Source organism: Callospermophilus lateralis, chromosome 5 (assembly GCF_048772815.1).
Source record: "Callospermophilus lateralis isolate mCalLat2 chromosome 5, mCalLat2.hap1, whole genome shotgun sequence".
NCBI lineage: Eukaryota > Metazoa > Chordata > Mammalia > Rodentia > Sciuridae > Callospermophilus > Callospermophilus lateralis.
Window position 1 is genome coordinate 67,077,653 of NC_135309.1, and position 21,865 is coordinate 67,099,517.

At 41.1% G+C, this 21,865-nt stretch overlaps 1 protein-coding gene across 2 annotated transcripts in view; it reads left to right on the top strand.

Annotated features, from left to right (window-relative positions):
• The window catches only part of Ppp2r2b (protein phosphatase 2 regulatory subunit Bbeta), a 428,729-nt gene that overhangs the window by 352,308 nt on the left and 54,556 nt on the right, over positions 1-21,865 (top strand). For both annotated transcript variants that reach the window (XM_076855947.1, XM_076855946.1), the window contains exon 6: positions 18,243-18,420. In XM_076855947.1, coding sequence (XP_076712062.1) covers positions 18,243-18,420 — 178 coding nt within the window. The remainder of the gene's footprint in view (positions 1-18,242; positions 18,421-21,865) is intronic.

Below are 21,865 nucleotides of genomic sequence, written 5' to 3' on the forward strand. Positions count from 1 at the left end.
AAAAATTCTGAATGCAATTCTGTAAGTGCAGATAAGGTGATGAAAGAAAATAAACCTATTTCAGCCTCTGTAGATAAATTGAGGTAAATGGATTCCTGTTGCATGATGCCTGATTTCAAAAGACCAGTGAATTTGAAAATTCTCACTGAGCTATGAAAGGTTATGTGCTTAGGAGTAACTCTCTCATAAGGTGGACACTTCCACCACGTCCTTGTGTGCATGGCCCCGGGGATGATGACAGCAAGTTACCTGGAACGCTATTAAAAGTCAACTCAGGAATCTGGTTGTAAATTTTCCTTTAGATCCTGTGCCTCAGTCTTCAATCATCAGCCATCAAAAATGCAGAATTCTCTGTCTGAACTAGGGTTTTCCCTTGGGCCAAAGGACCAATGTTTTTGGCTTTATTTCTTAGTAGCAATGGGGGTGGCAGGGAAGACACCATCTTCTAAGTAGGTCACTTTTTTTTTTTTTAATGTGAAAACAAAACAAAGTTCTTTGGATATTTTCTTGTTTGTCTTGAACACCAGGAAAATAACCTCAATTTTTCTTCCAGCATATTCTCATTATTAGCCTACTTACTATTTGCAAATTCAAATACATCATTGGACACAAGAATATGACTTTCCAGAAATTTTTTTTCTTAATTGGACCACTTTCCTTTAGAAATTATCCCCCCAGCATCTGCGGTAAAATAGATTCTGGAAAAACAATATGCCAAGCCAAATGACCAGGTAGAATTATGCTGCTCTATATTTCTATTGGGTAACAACACTGTGCCTTAGTATAATTCTTGCTGATTATCTGAAGAAGAAGGAGGAGGAGGAGGGAAAAAACCACAACTCAGGCAGATGAGCTTTATTGGCATTGGTCCCTTCTAGGGAAGAAAAAAAAATGTATGAGCATTTGCAAGTGCCATATATGTTGAGAGATTGAAATTCCAAACAGTCTGTAAACTTAGCTTGCCTAAATCTGCAACCTTTAAAAATGAAAATGTTTCACTATATTTGGTGTCATAACTCAAGATATAGGTTTATCTCATTTTCTATAATTCAAGACAAAAAAAATCTACATGCCTATAAATATATCTAGAATCAAATGTCATTTAAACTAGAGAGTTCTCAGGAAGAAAAATTATAGTTAGGGGGAAAGTGTTGAGTGAAAGTCCCTAAAGAACTTGGAAACTGACAAGAAAGTGTTACATGAACACCCAAATTGAACAGCTGCATATACTGCTTATATAGGAAGGGAGTCTGTCTGCCACCCTTATTTGTTTATATGCTAAACCATAACATGGTTTCCATTCTCACCAGCTGTCTTTATTCATCTCAGTTTCTTCTGGTAGTTTCTGCTGTGGAAATAGATAATGAGCCTGCCGAAATAGATAATGAACCTTGTGAATCTGTATGTGTGGACACACACCCTGCTCACCCTGTCTTTAAAGGTGTCCCCTCTCCAGCAGTATCCTTTGCCTCCAATTCTAGACCCTACCTCTTTCTCTAGGGGAATCCAGAAACCTTTTGAACTCCTTCCCCAAGCAAATCTAAAAGCTCTCAAGATTTAGGAGAGAGTCCCTATTTCCCATACCCAGAACAGCTCCAGTATCAAGGACAGTTGGAGTGATTGGAACATTGTTCAACTGTAAAGCCAATGCTTTGTCTTTGGAGGACTTGGGGACAAGAATCTTACTTCATAATTTCCTTCCCCTGGGAAATGTGCATCTCCTCCTGTCTCCTTGGACGTCTCCCATTGTGCAAACTGCAGCAAATAATTTTCCTTCCCTGTGTCATTCTCTTTGGCACATTCTTAACTTGTTGATCAATAAATTACCCCCTGCCAAGCTCCAGCCTGGCTTCCTCCTTCACCACTTACATTCTCCTTTTGTGTTTAAAAAAGAGTTCATTTTCTCTTAACCTCCAGTGAAATCTTCTCTTTATTCTCTCTCTTTGTTTTGCTTATCATTTAACTTAATTATCAGTCCAGCCGACCCCATCTGTACCTGCCTCCTGATTCTCTGCATTTTCCTCTCTCCTAACCATAGTGAATGAGACCACCACTAGAGTCACATGCTCCTTTTCTGATCACACCAGGATAAGGGGATTGGGTTTGAATAGCAATAGCAGGTGACACAATAGAAGAAAAGCCAGAGCAGGGAGTCAGCTCTTGGCTAAATAGAGTTTGCCGTCTTACACCTCCTGGGTTGGATGAGACCTCCTATCAGAGCTGCGCCTAGGTCTTCTCTGGGAAAAGAAGTTGCCCATCATATACAGCATCTGCTTGATAAGTGCTTGTGAGGACTCTGGGAGACAAATCACATAATATGCTTGATGAGGTGACATACAGCAAGCCCACAGAGCCAGGTGCTGTCATGATTATGGAAAGCAAGGGTGAAAGACATAGTCCCACACTTCACTAGATTTGGAATTGCAGCTATACATGGAGAAAGAGTGATGCAGTGAGTGGTCAGCCAGAAACCCCAGCTGTCTGTGTTTATGCAAATAACTCATCAAACTGACCACATAGCAACTCCCAACTATGAAAAGATACACGAAGAAACCCTATTTACTAAACTAAGGACAGAGACCCAATATTTTCTGTTCTTAAGAGACAATGACTCACTTTACACAAAGTCTTATTTTCTATAAGCTTTTGAAATCCACCTATACAAATCACCCAACACCCAGGTACCACGCCAGTCCCCTTCACATGTCACCGTGTCTCCCAAAGTCTGGGATGTGTGTTCTGTTGGCACAAGATGCGGCTTTAGGTAATATTGCAACACAAAGTTGAGGAAATCATTCTTTTCTTATTTCTTTTTAAAATTATTCGAATGGCATCACCTACAAAGTCTCACTTTGATGATATATTTTTTAACCCTTGTGGGTCCTTATAAATCTTGATTTTTTTTTTTTAAAAAAACAGAGATCCGACCTCAAGCCCTAAGTCCTTCCAGGTGATTATATCCAGCTAGAATTAATCACACTTTTTTTTTCAAATTATTTAATTTTTTTCCTTTTTTGGCAAGTCATGAAATGCCAAAACTTATCTTCTATGTATTGCAATAATATACAGTTCCCTATCAAAATAAATGTTATAACTGCAAAGTATCAATTTACTGGATAGTTTTTGGTTGTTTCAGACATTGGGCTTACTACAGAGAGAAGTATGAAAGCATCTTTCTTTTTCTCTCTTGTATTTGATATATTTTAAAGTCTAGATGGATCCTAAATCTTCTTCAGTCCCAATCTTCACCAATCCCAGCTCTGCTGATCTTAACTAAATGATCTCATGATTTACCATGTCAGGTAACCTCACTGAACCTCAGTGCTTTAAAATCTGTCAAATATTTATAATACTAATCATGCAGGATTCTTGTGACGTTTAAAGAGGTGATGTGTGAAAAGCATAGAGAAAAGAGTAGGTGTTTGGAAAAAGGTCAGGAAGTGGCAGTTTTAAAAGAAGCTAAGTTTCAAAGTCATCCCATAAAGTAAAAGTCAGGTTTGGTCAAAAATATGCTTGAAAAAAAAAAATTCCATAATCCTTCAAAGTTACAGAGGTCATAGGTTTTATAAACTATACAGAATAATACGTAGAAGAAATGTATAAAATTTAAAGAAAAATATATTGTGTAATGCTATGCAAAAAAATATATATGAGAGGCTATTCATGAAAAATACTCTTCTTTCAGCCTTAGAGCCCATTCAGTTCATCAAAATATTCAGCAATCTGAGATCCACCCAGGCGGTCTATCTAAAGAAAGAGCAAGTTCATTTCCTACCCCATCTTGATTCAGTCCAGGGCTTCTACCCATCGAATGGGATGCAGTTGCAATTGTCAGTGTTAGATTTGTTGCCCTCTTTTTTCTGTTTCATTCTAAGCATATATGACTGAGTTCACACATTAAATGCATAGGTGCACAACTCAGTACATAAGATTAGAAGCAAAATAAGCTTATAATAGAATGTAAAATAGGTGGAAGTCCAGTGCAGTAATTTGATGTTCGACTACAGTGATTTTAAATGAATTCCACATTTGTCCTCTTTTTCCTCCGTATGATTAGTTTGCTCTTCCTATCTATTAGCCCGAGGAGATCCTCAGCTTTGGCTATTGGAGAAAACGGTTCATATTCTTCCTTTTAAGAAGAAAAAAAATTAATAGAGTTTACAGTCCTCGAGTCATCCTCAAAGGCTATAAACTGCATTCCTGCCACCTCCCTACAGCTCCCACAATCTATGGGCTCACCTTTCACAAAACTGAAAGGCAAAGAAGAGGTCAGAAATGAGTAAGGAAAGAGGCAGCAACCTTGAAAACCTGAAGGGAACACACAGGATATGGACAAAGGACAAAGCATAGCACTGGTTTGTGTGGAGAGAACATTCAAGCATTCGTGAGGATATGGAAATACAGCCAAAGTAAAAGTGTAGAAAAAGATCTCAGGGTCTTAGAGAATAACAATGTCAAAGTATTTGTCAAAACTGAACCAGGTATCTGGGCATGGTGGCACATGCCTATAATCCCAGCAGCTCAGGAGGCTGAGGCAGGAGGATCGCAAGTTCAAAGCCAGCCTCAGCAATTTAGAGAGGCACTTAGCAACTCAGGGACACCCTATCTCTAAATAAAATATTTAAAAGGGCTGGAGATGTGACCCAGTGGTTAAGTGCCCTTGTATTCAACCCCTAGTGGGGGGTGGGGTGGGGGGACACATGAACTAGGCATAAGTCACCTAGAATTGTGTGGTATTCTGAAAGAATTACCTAATTTTACTTCATTCAAAACACACTCTTATTTTAACATGGTTTAACCATTTAGTATAGTTTAACAATCTAATTTAAAACAGAACATGATAGGGTTGGGGGTGCGGCTCAGTGGTAGAGCACTTACCTGGCAAGGCCATGGATTCAGTCCCCAGTGGGAGGGCGGGAACAAGAATTTGCCATGAACAGGGCTCATAGGATTTCTAAGATGGGCAGGAAAGTGGGGAGAAATTATAAGGGACAGTTAAATAAACGGACTCATTGCCTGAAGAAAATTGAAAGGCAATTATAACAGCATTCCAAACAAAATAAAGCTTCTCTCCAGGGAATAGTGACCAATTGTGCTTTGCTGTCCTGGAACAGTAAACTGTTCGGAGTCTAAATTAAAGCAGTGGGGATTTGTGTTATAAATCAAGTCCAGGAGGTTAAAGGAGAAGTGAGAGAACCAGTGGTTAGTGATTTTTCCTTGGGATTCCTACAGCTGTCTGCTTGTGCTCCCCTGGAGGGGCGCATACCTGGAACAAGGAGAGAACTCTGTTAACTGGAGTGGTCAGCATCAGGGAGGACCTGGAGAAAAGGGTGTGGAGACCCTGTGGGCACAAGGGGACCTCATAGGTAAAGGTGAGGTGTGGTGGTTATGAATGTGGGACACTTAAGGGACCAGGGCAAGACCCATCGGAGGGACCCACTCTTCCTTGCTTCTTACTTCTCTCCCTGTTTTCTCCTTCCTTCCTTTCTGATGGCGCTGAGCCCTGGGGTTGTGTCATCAGAGGCTGGCGTGGCCCGTTGGAGGCCATGCTCAGACTGGTAAACAGATGAAGTCATTGGTGAGAGAGCATAAAGGGCCAGACGTGTACAGAGAAGCAATTTAAGAAACCAGGTGGCCCTGGAGAGAGACAGAGGAACAGTCAAACAAAGCATATTTTCCCAGGTCCCTAACGGCTTGCCAAGTCCCTGTTATATGTCACATGCTCCATCCATTTCAGCCCTGAGAATATGTAATTATTTTTTATCCCATAATCATCCTTTTTTTTTAAGTAAATTTGAGAGGACTTCTGTTCCTTGAAGCCCAAAGAACCTGGAATAGAATTTGACCTCTCCTCCTGCCCTTTTCTCTTTCTTTCCATTCTTAATTCTGGAGGGGCGCCATCTTTTTTCTCCAGAGTCCTAATCTTTTTTGCTTAGATGCCTTCTTCTCTTTCTCATTCCATCCTTTTAGCTCTGTTTCTTGGACTCTTCCTGCTCTGTCTCCAGAGAACCTCTCTTTGAGGGGTTCTCTTAACCCACCCACTTCCTAGAACAAGTCCATTTTCCAGGATGATGACCATCAGATTCAGCCTTGCCAGGAAGGAACGAGGCTTCTCCCACTCTCAAGCCAGACCTCAAAAACACTGCCATTGGCTTCTCCACGTTCCTGATTCATCCACCCACCCTTTGAGTAGCCTCTGTTAAACAGAAAAAAAAATCCAATTATCCAGAATCCACAGTTGAATAGATTTCAGCTACCACATCTGCTTTCCCACACGTCACACTCTACCCCTGTGGTTTAAGAGAAAGGGATAGATTCCAGGGAGGAGAAGCCGGGAAATCACATTCAAGTATAGAGAGATTTGACTTGACATTAATTTGTTTGAAAATGAACTGGGAATTTCAGTTGACACTGTGATATGGACTATTGCAAAGGCAAATCCATTCTAAGCTACATAAGCAGGAGGCACATGTCTCCTTTGGAAGAATAAGACAAAGCATTAGTAGAGGCTAAGCATCCCTGACCATTGCTGAAGTGTGAAGATCGAAGGTCAATTTGTCCAGGGGGAGCAGTGTGGGTTAGTTGTCCTCAAATATCTGGAAGGGCTGTTGTGAGTAGGGATGGCATGGCTGGCTTTCTGTCGACCCAGGGAGCTCACAGGTGGACAGTTCAGGAAAGCAAGTCTAAGCTCACTGGCATGAGGAGCTGTGCTCATTAGAGCTGCTTACATTTTCACAAGAAGAATCTAGTGTAGTCTGAGTAGTTTCTAAACTCCTACCCTGGTGAAACGTTAGCTATGATGATTTCCCTCCCTCCCTCCCTCCCTCCCTTCCTTCCTCCCTCTCTCTCTCTCTCTCTCTCTCTCTCTCTCTCTCTCTCTCCCCCCCCTCCTTCTCTCTCAAATTTATTCTAATTAGTTATAATAGAAGAATGCACTTTGATACATCTTCTATAAATGGAGGATAATTTCTCATTCTTCTTGTACATGATATAGAATCCCACCAGTTATATATTTATATATGTACATAGGGTAATAAGGCCTGATTCCTTCTACTATACTTTCTATCCCCATACTTTCTCCCCTCCCTTCACTCCCCTTACCCAATAGAAAGTAACTATATTCTTCCTTAGCTGCCCCCTACTTATTGTGAATTACCATCTGCATATCAGAGAAAACATTCAGCCTTTGATTTGGAGGGATTGGCTTATTTTACTTAGCATGATATTCTCTAGCTCTATCCATTTACCTGCAAATGGCATAATTTCATTCTTCTTTAAGGCTGAGAAATATTCCATCATACACACACACACACACACTCACTGGTATAAATACATACATAACTTTTTTATTCATTCATCTGTTGAAGAGCATCTAGGTGGTTCCATATTTTGACTATTGAGAGTTGAACTGCTATAAACATTGATGTGGCTGCTTCATTGTAATATGCTGACTTCAAGTCCTTTGGATATAAACCAAGGAATGGGATAGCTGGGTCAAATGGTTCCATTCCAAGTTTTCTGAGGAATCTCTTTACTACTTTCCATGATGGTTGTACCAAATTAGAGACAATCTTTACCACTTGCACCTCAGAGCATTAATTTCCAGGATATATAAATAACTCAAAAAACTTAATACCAAAAAAAAAAACAACAACCAATCAATAAATGGGTTAGAGAACTGAACACATACCTCACGAAAGAGGAAATACAATCAAAAAACAATAACACAATCAATAAATGGGCTAAGGAACTGAACAGATACTTCATAGAAGAAAAAATAAAATTGATCAACAAATATATGAAAAAAAAATTCAACATCTTTAGCAATTAGAGAAATGCAAATCAAAACTACTCTGAGATTTCATCTTACCCCAGTCAGAATGGCAATTATCAAGAATACAAACAACAATAGATGTTCATTGAGAATAAGGATTGCTGGTGCGACGGCAAATTGGTGCAACCATTATGGAAAGCAGTATGTGATTCCCTTCTCTTTATATTACAAAAACAATGCATGAGGGCTGGGGTGGTGGCTCAGTGGTAGAGTGCTTGCCTAGCATGTGTGAGGCACTGGGTTCAATTCTCAGCATCGCATATAAATAAATGAATAAAATAAAGGACCATCAAAAGCTAAAAAAATATTTAAAAAAAAAAAGTAATGTATGATATATAACAACAAGTCCAACAGTACTATATTATGCCTCAGTATCCTGAGGTAACTGATGTTGCTTGTTTGGTACATGTACTTCTGTAACTTTCTCTGTGTAGCTATATACATATATTAACTTAATGCATGAACGAATATGATTCTGTTTTGTTTTTACAAAATTGAGTTCATACTATACAAATTGTTCAGTAATATAAATATCCCAGTGGATCAGTTCATCTTTGAAATAGCTGCAGATATTATAAAGTATAGGTGTATTGTAGCATTAAATCTTTCTCCATAGATAAGACATTCAAGTTGTTTCTAGATTTTAATACAATGTAATTGTAACTAGCATTGTTACAATGAATGTTCTCAAACATTTATTGTTACACACTGATGTTTTCATGGGATAGTTCACACTAAATGAGGATTCATTAAGTTAAAAGACATGTATATTAATTTAAAAGCTTCTTCTGAAAATCTTGTTGCAATCCATATACCCACTGATAAATGCCCAATTGTTCGTGCTGCCTCCAGGGTAGGACATTATCAGTCATTTTGCTTTTTACCCATTCAGCTGAGAAGCAGCATAGGATAGTGCTAGGCAAGGATTCTCTTGGCCAGAATGCCTGACTACCTGTCTCTCAGCTGCAGGAAACTCCAGCTGCCTGCTCTGCGCTAAGAGACATTAATTGCTTTGTTTCTAAGTTATCATCATCTATAAAAATAGGATGATATGAATACCTACTTCAAAAACTATAACAAGCTTAAAGGAATTAATAATTATGACTTAACAGTGACTAGCATATAACAAATTATTTTTGAATAAAGATTAAACCATTGACCAGATTAATCTTTTGTAAGAGTAAAAATATTTTAAATGTTAATTTGCATCTTCCTAACTGCTAATGAGATTAGCATATTTTCTATATATGTCTTAGCCATTTGGTTTCTGTTTTCTCTAAATTTTATGCTCAGATCCTTTGCTCATATTTTTGTTTTTTTATAAATCTTAAGAAACTGTTTAATCTTTTATAAATGACTTCCTTTTGATCTGTTTGTAAAAAAAATAATCAGAATCGATTTTTACGCTAGGTTTTTTTAAAACCCTCAGTCAGTACAGAACTATAAAAAAATCTTTTTAAACACATGAAACCTTATACTCCAAAGAGAACCACTGTTGAATGTTTAGTGCATGGAAACTCCTCATTTATCCCCAAGTTCACTGACTCCTGCCTTTGGCTCCACACATTGGTTATCTGTGGGTCTTTCAGAATACTGGTACTTGGGTTCCACCTCACACGTGTTACAACTCTACTGATTGGTAGTGGGACCCAGGAATGTTTTTAATGAGAGGAGTGTTTGATTCTACATGCAGCCAGGATTGGGAATCAGAGGATGCAGCTCATTCTTTTTTTTTTTTTTTTTTTTTTTAAAGAGAGAGAGCAGCTCATTCTTAAGTCAGTTTATTCCTAAGTGAAAAATGTCATGGGTGATCACTACTGCCATCTGTTGGTGGGAGGCAGAACTAATACAGGTTAGCTCAGTATGTGACATTTATTGTTCAAATCTGTGAAAGGTAATATTTTCAAAGTTCTTGGAAATGCATCTTCGACTTCATAAAGGTCTTTTTCATGTAAATGACTTCTCAGGCAACTTCTAACTGTGAGATTCTTATCATTATTATCAAATTTATATTTATCTCCTTGATTCTGCAAATTTTGTAGTAAAACCTGTGGCTGTTCTTGAGGTTTTTATCAGCCTTGGTCATCAAGGATTTCAGTGATGTTTATCCTAATAACAGGATTGAGTCATTATCAAATCTTAGACATGTTTTCATCAGGCAGTGAAGAGACAAAACAGAAACAATTTTTGTCACTAATCCTAATCAAGTTGCCCACTATTGCCTTTTCCTAGTCTACCCTTCCCCGGTTTGAGTGTTAATTGAGATTTTCTCCTACTGGAATATGTTAAGATGTAGTTCTTGTGGGATTACATAGTGTGAAACATCAGGGGAAATAACAGGAAAGGCAATGAATAGGAAAACACTTTGAGAAACAGTGATGTTGGCAGAAAGTGGAACCATCTAGGGGAAAGGTAAGATAAAGCTGGCAGAACTACAGGATTCTGCATGGGCTGGTTACTAGCTAGTGAGTTTGCTTTCCGAGAAAGAGGTATCTTTCCTCTCTCCTCCACAGATGGGCCCAAAGAAGTCGAAGACACTGAAAGCATGAGATTGCTAGTCTACCACGAAAACTATCTTTGATTCATCGGGTTTCAAATATATGTATTACTTTCCCAGCAACTTTAATGAATAGTGTGTCATTCCTGTTGTTGGCAATAGGGGGATGAGTATTTATATATCTGCACACACAGACACGTTGGTATGCAGATACGTATATGTGGTATCATATAGACATGTATTTTATATGTGTGTGTTATGTATGTGGATATGATATACATTTTAATCCAAAACATCTTTATGAGCTGGAACCTTTTTCTGCCTATCATGGAAGCCCATGCTGCATTTCTTCTGACCACCCTGAATCCAGAAGGGTTTTCTTAAGAACTGGGTTTTCTCAACTTTGAAACTATTGACATTTTAGGCCAGATAGTTCTTTGTTGCTGGGGAGTGGTCCTGTGCATCGAAGGACATTGAGCAGCATTCCAGCTTCTACCTACTAATGTTGGTAACGTCCCCCTGTTGTGAAAACCAAATCCATCTCCAGACACTGCCTAATGGTAAAGTTGCCCGTCCCCTATAAGAGCCACTGACTCAGAAGTTAGGATACTTCTGGTCCTGCTTTGGGGGAGTAGGTTTTCACTACCTGCCTGACTAACCCTTATCTAAATTAGGGTCCCTATTTTATTTTCTATCATGAAATAGTATACATCATTTTATAGCATCAGTGAGAGTATATAACAATATATTTGCCTTGAGGCGTTAGTGTCTTTCCTTCCTGTTAGACTTTAAATTCCACAGTGCAATCTGTTTTGTTCACTCCGTACACGTACCACCTACTGCAGTGATTGGCACTTAATAAGTGTTTGTCAAATAAAAGAATATAATTCTAAGATATTTAATAACCTGAAGCACAAAGCCTGATTTGGTCCAAAGGGGCTTTTCCTTTCAGGCTTATTTCAATCTATGTGACAAAGCTAGTAAAAGAAGAAATTGGGGACATATTGAGGCTGTTGAAGGGTGTGAGCAGGAAAATCTAAAAATTATATTATTTGGATAGAATTCCTTGGGGGTTTGGCGGGGTGCTGTTGAGTGGCAGTTTCATTCTGGAAAGAACAGCTCTGGTATGTCGCTGTAAGCAGGAGCCAACCTATCACTCCTGCGTTTTGAACCCCGTCCACCATTGATCCAGAGGAAGCAAGTTTTTTGACCAGAGTGAGGCTTAATGCTCCATTAATTCTCTGACAGAAAATGCCCCCAGAACCAAGAGAGATGTGTCTATGGAAAATAAACCTCAGAATAGACAGCACAAGAGGCTTTTAATTCTTCTTTTCATTTTTTTTTAAATGGAATTAAGACGTGGATTTTTAAAAATGAAAAATGACTGGCATTCTTCCCACTGAAAATGGAAAGTAATTTAATTTGTTAGTGGTTCATTTTATTTGACAGTCTTTGTATATACTCGATTTGGTTTGTTACACTGAATTACCCTTTAATAATGGGTACACATAATGCCAGACTCTACCCCCCAGGTTGGTTTGATAATTGGATGAGCGTCCATGTTGTTTGAGGTTTTCATGACAACAAGAACAGAAGCAATTTGGAAAACTCCTAACCAGAAGAGATTTTTTTTTGTTTTTTGTTTTTATTTTTGTTTTTTCTTCTTCTTCTTCAATGAAGTTAATTGCTACTCAGTGAACATTCTTTCCACTAGCCACTTTTTCTGAGCAATGCTAAGTTCCATAATCATGACTAAATTCCCTGAGTGGATGAAAGGGAAGCTAAAAACCTCGTAGCCAATAGAAAAAGTCAGAAAATTTTCTCTAGGCAATCTTTCAGAGTAACCATTTTCCTATGATTGGAAAGAAATTTAAGAATGCTAGGAGTATGTAGGGACTGGCCAAAGTTCAAGGGCCACTCCACCCCTTAGTCATCGTATGACCCTGGCAAGCTTCATGACCTCTTCTGCTTCAGGATTCATATCCATAAAGTGGGAATGCCATTAGGGCCTGCCTGATAAGGTCATCCTGAAGACTTAGGGACATGGCGTGTGTACAGTGCTTGGTACAATCCTGGCACAAAGCAAGTTCTCCAAGAATGTTTAGATAGTGGGTATCAGGCCCTGTGCTGCTGCTCAACAACACGACTGAGAGAGTTGCTCTCCCTATGGAAGGGACAATGATAATAATGATTAAGTAACAAGTTCCAGGCCACTTGGCCAGTAAGTGGCACAGCCAGGATCCAAGGCCAGGCCTGTGTGACTCCAAACGCTCTCTTACATTGTTCAAATGTTGTGCTTATGTGCTCCATAGAAGAGATGTTCCTTCATGTTCCTTCCTGAGCACTTTTCAGGAAACAACTAAACCTTGCCACCATAATGTTAAATAATCACAGAAAATATGATTTCATGAATATTTTAATCATTGCCTGTTTAAAATAAACTGTTCTATCACCCTTGTAATGCAATCAATAGAATTTAAATGCCATTGTAACTGAATACCCATCAATATTTATTGAAAGAACATGTGAACAAGTTTTCTTGAGGCTGAGGCAGGAGGATGGTGAGTTCAAAGCCAGCTTCAGCTAAAAGTGAGATGCTAAGCAACTCAGTGAGACCCTGTCTCTAAATAAAATACAAAATAGGGCTGGGGAAGTGGCTCACTAGTCGAGTGCCTCTGAGTTCAATCTTCAGTTCCAAAAAAAAGAAAGAAAGGTCTTTGTGGTGTTCATTTTTTTCTTTTTTTAATTTATTATTTGTTCTAATTAATTTTACATGGCAGCAGAATGGATTTTGATTCATTGTACATAAATGGAACACAACTTTTCTCTGGTTGTACGTGACGTAGAATAAATGCACCTAGGGTAATGATGTTCATCTCATTCCACCATCTTTCCTGCCCATATACCCCTTCTCCCAACATCTCTCCCCTTTGCCCAAAGTTCCTCCATTCTCCCCACACACACCCCACCCCAATTATGGATCAGCATCCACTTATCAGACCATTCATCCAGCCTTTGGGTTTTTGGGATTGGCTTACTTCCCTTAGCATAATATTCTCCAACTCCATCCATTTACCTGCAAATGCCACAATTTTATTCTTTTTTAATGCTGAGTAATATTGCATTGTGTATGTATACAGTTTCTTTATCCATTCATCTGTTGAAGGTCATGTAGGTTGGTTCCACTGTTTAGCTATCATGAATTGAGCTGCTGTGAACATTGATGTAGCTGCATCACTGTATCATGCTGATTTTAAGTATTTTTACCACATGTATCCCAAATAAATGTAAAAAAACATTTTTTATCATTTCTACAATGAATATAGATATAAACAAGAAAGATTTTTACCCCTATGGATATATGACTATTAGGATTTAAAATTTTCTTCTGGGTTGTTACTGTGATTATTGATAGAACATAAATCACCAGAACAAAGTAAACATAATTCTAACAAATAATGATACCAAATACAAAATCAAATATTAGAAATACATAAGCTGGGGTGGGAGCATTTATGGGTCCCTGGCTAAAGGGATTATGCAAGTGTCCCTCCCAGAAGTGTCTATGTCCCCGTAGTGAACCTCAGTCAGATTCAGGGTGGGTACAGGTATGTCTACAGAAGGAATGGAGGGGAAGGGAACAGGCGCCAGAAGACCACAGTTTCTTAACAGACACAGTTTCTTGTTTTGCCAAGGGGAAGAGGAGAACCTAGGTTGTGGGTATGTCTTGAGACAATCTGATTTTAGATTGGAAGACGCATGGTAGTTGTGGATGATGTCATTTAAAACTGCTGGATCGAATGCCTGAGAAGTCGTCACCTATTCCAAAGGACCCAGTCCTGACTGAAGATGGCTGCTCCATCCCATTGAGCCAAACTGCTTTGGAATAAGGGTGTCTGCAGAATGATCTAATGATGCTCGTTTGCACGGTGACTTGTTCCTCTTCCTTTGGAAATCCCAAATACACGGTGATGGTCCCTGGAGAGCCTCTGAGGGTCTTTCCTGAGGGAAGCCCATTGAACAGGCAAAGGGGTTGAACTTGAAGACAGCCTTTTCACGGCTTAGGACAGCATCTGCTAGATTCTCCACTGGGTCTCACACCTGTGTTCCCAGAGCACCAGGCTCAACCTCTGTTTCCACCAAGCCTGAGGTACACCAGGACTTGAGCTCTCACTTGCCTTTTCTAGATCAGACATCCCTGGTTGTCTCTGCTTCCCAGAAGGGCTGGTTATCAAGCAGAAGGAATAGGAAGCTGTGTATTGGTGGTCTCCCCGACCTTCTCAAGGACACTCTGTGGCAACTACCCAGCTTGTAGTAGATGCCCAATGAATATTTGCCGAGGGCTTTATCTGGGGTCAGTGTGTGGTCAAAGTGTCCCTAAATGCCCTTCCTAACTGGTGATATGAAGCCCACCTCATCCCATAACCTTCATTTATCCAGTGAGTCTGGAAGATTGGTCTGCTCAACTCAATGGGATTTGACCTCAAGTTTCTCGGCAGCTTCAATCCATCCTCATCCTTCAAACGATTCCCTTCCTCCCTCCTCCGTGACTTCACCTTCTTTCTTTCTGTGTTTTATCTCCTCTCTGACCATCCCTTCCCTCTGAGTCTTGCCTTGAATCTGTCAGCGTGATGGGGGGGCTGGAGGTTGCCATGGTAAACACAGCTGTTGTTTTTTCCCTCTGTGAAAAGTCGATGGGGAGGGGGGGTGCAGTGAGTCCTTCCCCAGCCCCTCCCTGCTGTGTGGTTCACAGATGTCTCTTACAGGGGGGGCAGCCTCCGGGGCTCCCTGTTTTTCAGGGCTCTGCTCAGCTTTTGTGTGTCTCTGAAGCAGGGCATTGTGACCTGCCAACCCCCCACTTAGGTGCCCTGGAAGATTGTGAAGAATCGCTGGTGTGGTCACCAAATAAGCTGAATGACAGCAGCATTCATTTTGTTAGTAAATAGATTCTGGGAAGTGAAAGATGATCTGGTTTTTCTTAAGAGGAGAGAGGCAGGAAGGATAATGAGAAGGAAGGTGGAAGGCTGAAGAAATGAAGCGGAAGGGGAGCAGGTGCCAGAAGATCACAATTTCTTAACAGAAAAGAGGCGGGACAGGGCAGCTAGGAGTGGGCAGCTATTGGCACCTTTCCTCACCTTCACACTAAAATCCTCAATCCAGCCCCAACTACTGATCTGGCGTCTTCCCCTCCTCTCTAGGCACAAAAACTGCTTGCTGCTCTTCTAGTACTATGAGCCACTGCAGGGCCTTTGTACCTGCCATTTCTCTGACTGGAACATTCTTCCTTCCCTATCTGGCCTGGCTAAGCCTCGATTCATCCTTCACATCCCCACCGTTTCATGCACTCTCATGGAAGGCTCTCTACACCTCCCTGACCACATTAAACTACTCTTAGCACTAGATTCCCTCTTTGTGGGCACTTAACCCATTTTATTAATCCATCTCAATCTGAACTAGATGATGGCAGGACCTGTGTCTCATGCTCATCATTCAAGCCCCCAGAATTCTGCGAAGCTCTCAGTAGGTATTGCTAAAGTAGTGAGCGAGAGGTTGAAAGCAAGAACATTCATCTCTAATCCCCACAACCACCCTTCGAGATAATGCATGCGTATAATCCCAGCAACTCGGAGGCTGAGGCAGGAGGATCACAAGTTCAAGACCAGCCTCAGCAATTTATCAAGGCCCTAGGCAACTTTGCAAGACCCTGGCTCAGAATAAAAATGTCAAAAGGGGCAGGGGGGCTGTAGCTCAGTGATTAAGTTCCCCTGGGTTCAATCCCAGGTGCCCAAAAGGAGATAATGCAGGCACAGCAAGAACAGTCGATGTTTTGGGGTAGGCTAGCCAGAGCATGGAAGGAGCAGGTCAGTTGCCCGTGGTCCCACAGCCTGTCTATGTTCAGAGCCTGGGTCTCCCCATCCTTCCATCCCAGGCTTATGCCACAGAACCATTGTCTATCACTGAAGTGTGGGATCCCAGGGGCTCCTCTCACTTCCCTTTCCTGGCATTTGGCAGACCCCTGATTCTTCCATATCCGCACCACAGCTGCCTCTGGTTTTCAGGACATCCAGCATCACATCTGTCTAGAATGTTTTCCTCTTAAGTCTTTTATTTAGTGCAACAACTCCATCAAATGTGAGCTCAACTCCCTGGAGACTGAGCTGGCAGAACGCAGTCTTCTGGAATTTATGTCGGTTGGTGAGCTGACTGCACTTCACAAAACCTAGCCATTTGTGGGGGCTCTCTCTCCCCACCACCTGGATCAAAGCCAGTGCAGAAGCTGAAGCCTTCATCTACCACCTGGTGTCAAATCAGCCAGGACTCAGTTGCAAGAGATGATTTGCCTGTGGGAAAAAAAAAATCTCTTTGGGTTCCTTATTTTCTTATTTCTGTGAAGAGACTGCACCTGTGCCGTGGGGTGTGGTGGTGGTGGTTTAGTCTGTTTGTGTTCTCGCTCACTTTCTTAGGAGCCAATTCACCTAGAACTCAAAATGTTGTGTCTTTGTTCATATTTTCTAGAGAGATTCATATGTGAGAAACTATATCACTGCCTTATTCTCTGACCTGCCAAGAAGATACTTAACTGGCATTTGTCAACATTCAGCAAATACTTACTGAGCACTTTTTACATATCAGTAGAATGACCATATGATTCATTGTCCAGCTAGGTGCAGTGGTGCAGCAATTCAGGAGGCTGAGGCAGGAAGAGCACCATTTTGAGGCCAGCCTGAGCAACTCAGCAAGACCCTGTCTCAAAAAATAAAAAGAACTGGGGATGTGACTCAGTGGCAAAGCACCCCTGGGTTGAATCCCCAGCACTGAAAAAAAATTTCTTTGATTGTCCAAACTGGCACAGGTTTGAACATGAAAGTGGAAGCTACCTAATTGGTATTCCAAGCCAATAAGTATAAATCAAAATTTTCTCAGGGTAATGAGGACATAATTGGAACCCTATATATTAATGGCTGAATGGGGTTATAGAGTCTTGGGAGATGATAAGTTTTTTCAAAATGCCCTTAATGATCGAGGACAAGGCCAAGAGGGAATCTAGGCCTCCAAAGCCAAGCAATGAAAAGATATAAGGACAAATTGAGATTCAAGTTGAATCAGATTTCTAAAATGTCCCCACAATTTCCTTATAAAAATAGATTTCATGTTTAAGAAAATAAAACTGGAACAGTATCTCTGGAAGGCAATGTCCCCAAAGTGGAGTCCAAGCTCCCCTGAGGCAAGGCCACCTGGAAGGTTCTGGAAAAAGTTTAGAATTTGTAATGAATGAAATATCCCATCAGGGTCAGGTGATGGCAATACTCTTTTTTGGTTCCAGGGATTGAACTCAGGGGCAATTGGCCACTGAGCCACATCCCCAGCCCTATTTTATATTTTATATTGAGTCAGAGTCTCACTGAGTTGCTTAGCATCCTCACTTTTGCTGATTCTGGCTTTGAACTCGTGATCCTCCTGCCTCAGCCTCTCGAGCCACTGGGTTTACAGGTGTGTAACCCCTTTGAGAAATGAATAGCTGAAAGGAACCAAAGTGAACAGGAATAGATGTGTTTTCTCAAACTTAAAGCATCTTTACTGTGGTTAACTTTTGGGGGGGGCGATGAGAGGGGGTAATTAGGGATTGAACCCAGGAGCACTTAACCACTGAGCCACATTCCTAGCCTCTTTTTAAAATATTTTATTTAGAGACAGGATCTCACTGAGTTGCTTAGTGCCTCAATACGTTGCTGAACCTGACTTTGAACTTGTGATCCTCCTGCCTCAACTGTTAGGATTAAAGGCATGTGCTACCATGCCTGGCCCAACTGTGGTCAACTTTGCCTGTGGTAACAAAGGCCACAAATATGTGCACTGTCTTCCCAGGGAGGAGCTTTGGTTCTGAAGTGGTTTGTTTCTCTTGCATCCCAGGTACCTGTCCTGAGACCCATGGACCTGATGGTGGAGGCCACCCCACGAAGAGTATTTGCCAACGCACATACATATCACATCAACTCCATATCAGTCAACAGCGACTATGAGACCTACATGTCCGCTGATGACCTGAGGATTAACCTATGGAACTTTGAAATAACCAATCAAAGTTTTAGTATCCTTTCCTTGCAGCCAATAATCATTTGGCCTGAATCAAGAGTATCCAGGTATGAGTGGGCTTGGGGGTGGGGGAAATGGCAAGACCCAGCACTGAGGCAGAACTTGTCCCTCTTAGAAGACATTGTCATCTATGAGACTTTCATCCTAACCAAGTTAGGAAAAACTATTGAATGACAAGTAGTGGCCCCGGACTAGCTCTAGATTAGAACTCTGGATATACAATGGCATTTGTATGGCACACAGTAAAATCAGATGTGACTTCACCAACAATAAGACCCTAGAGTTCAGTTAGGACTCCGCCTTCTGTTAAAGGATCGGTAATGGTCTCTGTGGACAACATGGACCAAAGGTTTACATCAGATGATTTCTGTTGTTGTATCTTAACAGTGAAAATAATAGCAGCTACCATGTATTGAGTTCCCAGTACTTGAACTAGGACCTTTGAGCATAGCATCTCTCTCTCTCTCTCTCTCTCTCTCTCTCTCTCTCTCTTTTTTTAAACTCTCCATTGAATTATAATATGCATACAGAAAAGTGTGCATGTCGTAATTATACAGTTTGATAAAGTTTCACAGATTGAACATACCTGTAACCAGCATCCACATTTAAAAAAAAAATCCTTTACAAGAGTCTTAAAGTCCCTATTATCATACCTCCTTACTATTTCTGTCCCTCAAGGGTATATTTGATGTAACAACCCTATAATGTCAGTATTAATATCTCCTCTTTAACTGAAATTTAGAAAAGTCAAGATAATTCCCGTATGAGCATCTGGAACAGAATTCTCACCCCACTATATGGGCCCTTTTTGTTTAATTTTTATGTGATCATAAAAAATGGTCATTTATTGAGTACCTGCCAGGTGTTCCATCCCTGCCGAAACCTGATCCCTCACTCCAAGTCCCAGCTCAGCTCTAGGTTCCACCAGTCAGCTAGGTGACTGTACCCAGCTTCCCTCACTCCCAAGCCAATCTGCCCATGAGCCCTGTCGATGCTTCAGCTAACATACCTCCAACCAACTCCCCCCTCTCCTCCCCATGCCTACTACCCCGCTAGCATTAGCCACTCACCTGGGTGACTCTACCATTTTCCCTGGCCTCCTTTCTTGCTCTCCTGTAATTATACAAGCTCCATAAATCAATCAGAGTAGACCTTTCAGCATGTAATCCATCTATCAATCTTTCCCTGCTAAAAACAGCTTTCTATTGAACTTAAAATAAAATCCAAGTTATTTACCCAGGCCAGATTCCGCACCATCTGGGCCCTGACTCCCTCTTTGATACCTATCATATCACTCTTCCCTCATTAACTCTGTCTCGGCCGACTAACCACTTCTCGGTTCCCGGTAAGCCTCGCTCTTCCATTCTTTGCATCTGCTGCTCCCTCTTTCTGCCGTGCATGCTCTGCCCCTGCAGTTCACAAGGCTAGCCACATGTCATTATTCAGACCTCAATCTAATGTCATCTCCGCAGAGGCACTTTCTCCCCCTGTCTCCCAAGCATCATGAGCAACTCTCTCTCCTTCTTATCTTTATAGTACTTATCAGGATTTGAAATTGCTTTTTACTTGTATTTTTTATTATTTTAGTTTCTCCGTGTTTGGATATAAATTCAATGGGACCGGAGACTTTGTTTGAGTCACTACTGTATTCCAGCATAGGGAGCTTTCTGCATATAGGAAGGTAGAGGGAGGTATCAGAGTTAGAGGTATCCAGGAGGCAGCTGACTATGAAATCTAACCTGGAAATTTAACTTTAAGTTAGCAAAAGTTTATAGTAAAGCTCAGAATGTTATAAATTAAACTCCATAATGGTCCAAACACGTAAAAGATCATTGCTCCCATCAAACCCAGTAGTGGTGATCCCCATTAGCAGCAGCAGCATCCAATCAATAGCATGGAGCCTTGGGCCTCTTCCATCTTGTAACTCCGCAGTGCCACCGGGTTTATCTGTAGCAGACAACAAGAGGGGGAGGTGGCACGGGACCACATAGGAGAGGTTCCTATGAGCCAGGCCTCAAAACAGCATTCATCTCATTGGCTAAAATGCAGCCACGTGACCACCTTTAACTGCAAAGTAGGCTAAGAAGTGTATTCTAGCTGTGTGTGCAAGGAAAAGAAAAGACCTGGATTGAGTTCACAGCTAGCTAGTCACCACCACAAAGAATTCTCAGCCCCCGGAGACCTTTTAGGCAAGGCCTCTTTAATCAGGTCCTGGCACTTATGAGATATATTTGGAGACCCTGAGAACTGACCATCAGGCCTGTGACTGGCATCTTTTGTTGATCGCAGAACAGACGTGACATACTGTCTGGGTCTAGGAGAACCTGCCTACAGATTTTGCCTGGCAGTGCAGCTGCTAATAGAATGGGAGTGGGTGGTGGTTCCCTTTCCCTCTTTACATCTATTCCAAGAGCCAGAAATCTGCTCAGGCTCAGCTGGCTGTCAGACTGAGCTTCTGCTCTCCCCAGCCTAGGTGGCATGTACTCTGAATTTTGCCTCCAGGCCTTCAAGGGGGGAGGGAAGTTTGCTTTAAGCATTTTGGGAGAGAGATACCTTGGGGAGAATGCAAAGGGGAAATATTAATAGTGCAGTTTAGGTTCTATTCTGCAGATGTGTGACAGCCTGCCAGATGCTGGCATACAAATGAGACCATACCATTCACCCTTAAAGCAGCCATATGTAAAATAATCATTGTCATCATGAGGATGATGATAACTGATATCTATATAGCACTTTTCAACCAGACTGCCCTGAGCACTAAGACTGTACAAACTTGGACCCCTTTGCTTTTGTCACTGAAGTGTAGCCATCTCTGGGCTAGGGGTAGCCATTTTTCAAAACAGTCTCAGAAAAGTACCAACCAGGCATGACTTGAATCCTGCATGGTTTAGCACCTTTCAGTTACCCCTCTTATCCTCCAAGGAAGCAGAAGAAATATGGCTAGGGACAGAAGAAAGCAAGTTTCCCAAAAGATGCTTTTAAGCAATATTTAGACTTTTTTTGTTTTTATAATTATGTACTTATGATGAGTATTAGAAAACACAACCCTCATACCAATCCTATGAGTTCACAGATACTGAAAACTTCATTAAAATTATGAAGAAAGTATATTCCAGTATTTAGTCAATAACAAGACAAGTGGTCTGGAGATATGGTTATAAAAAGTCCTGATTTCCAGGACTGGCCTTCCGTGCGACCCTGGCATCATGGTTGGGCACTCAGGCTTTAGAATCCAGTAAGCGTGGTGTTCTCTCACCCAGCTCCACTTCTTTCTGTGTAATTTTCACATTTCCTAACTGACTTAAGCCCCTGTTTTCTATGTTGTCATCTGTAGAGAGGAGCTCTGTCGAAGAGGAGTGTGATAATTGTGTGTGTGTGCGTTCTCTCCTCTCCCCTCCCCTCTCTCTCTGTCTCTGTCTCTGCAGTACTTTCCTAAGTAG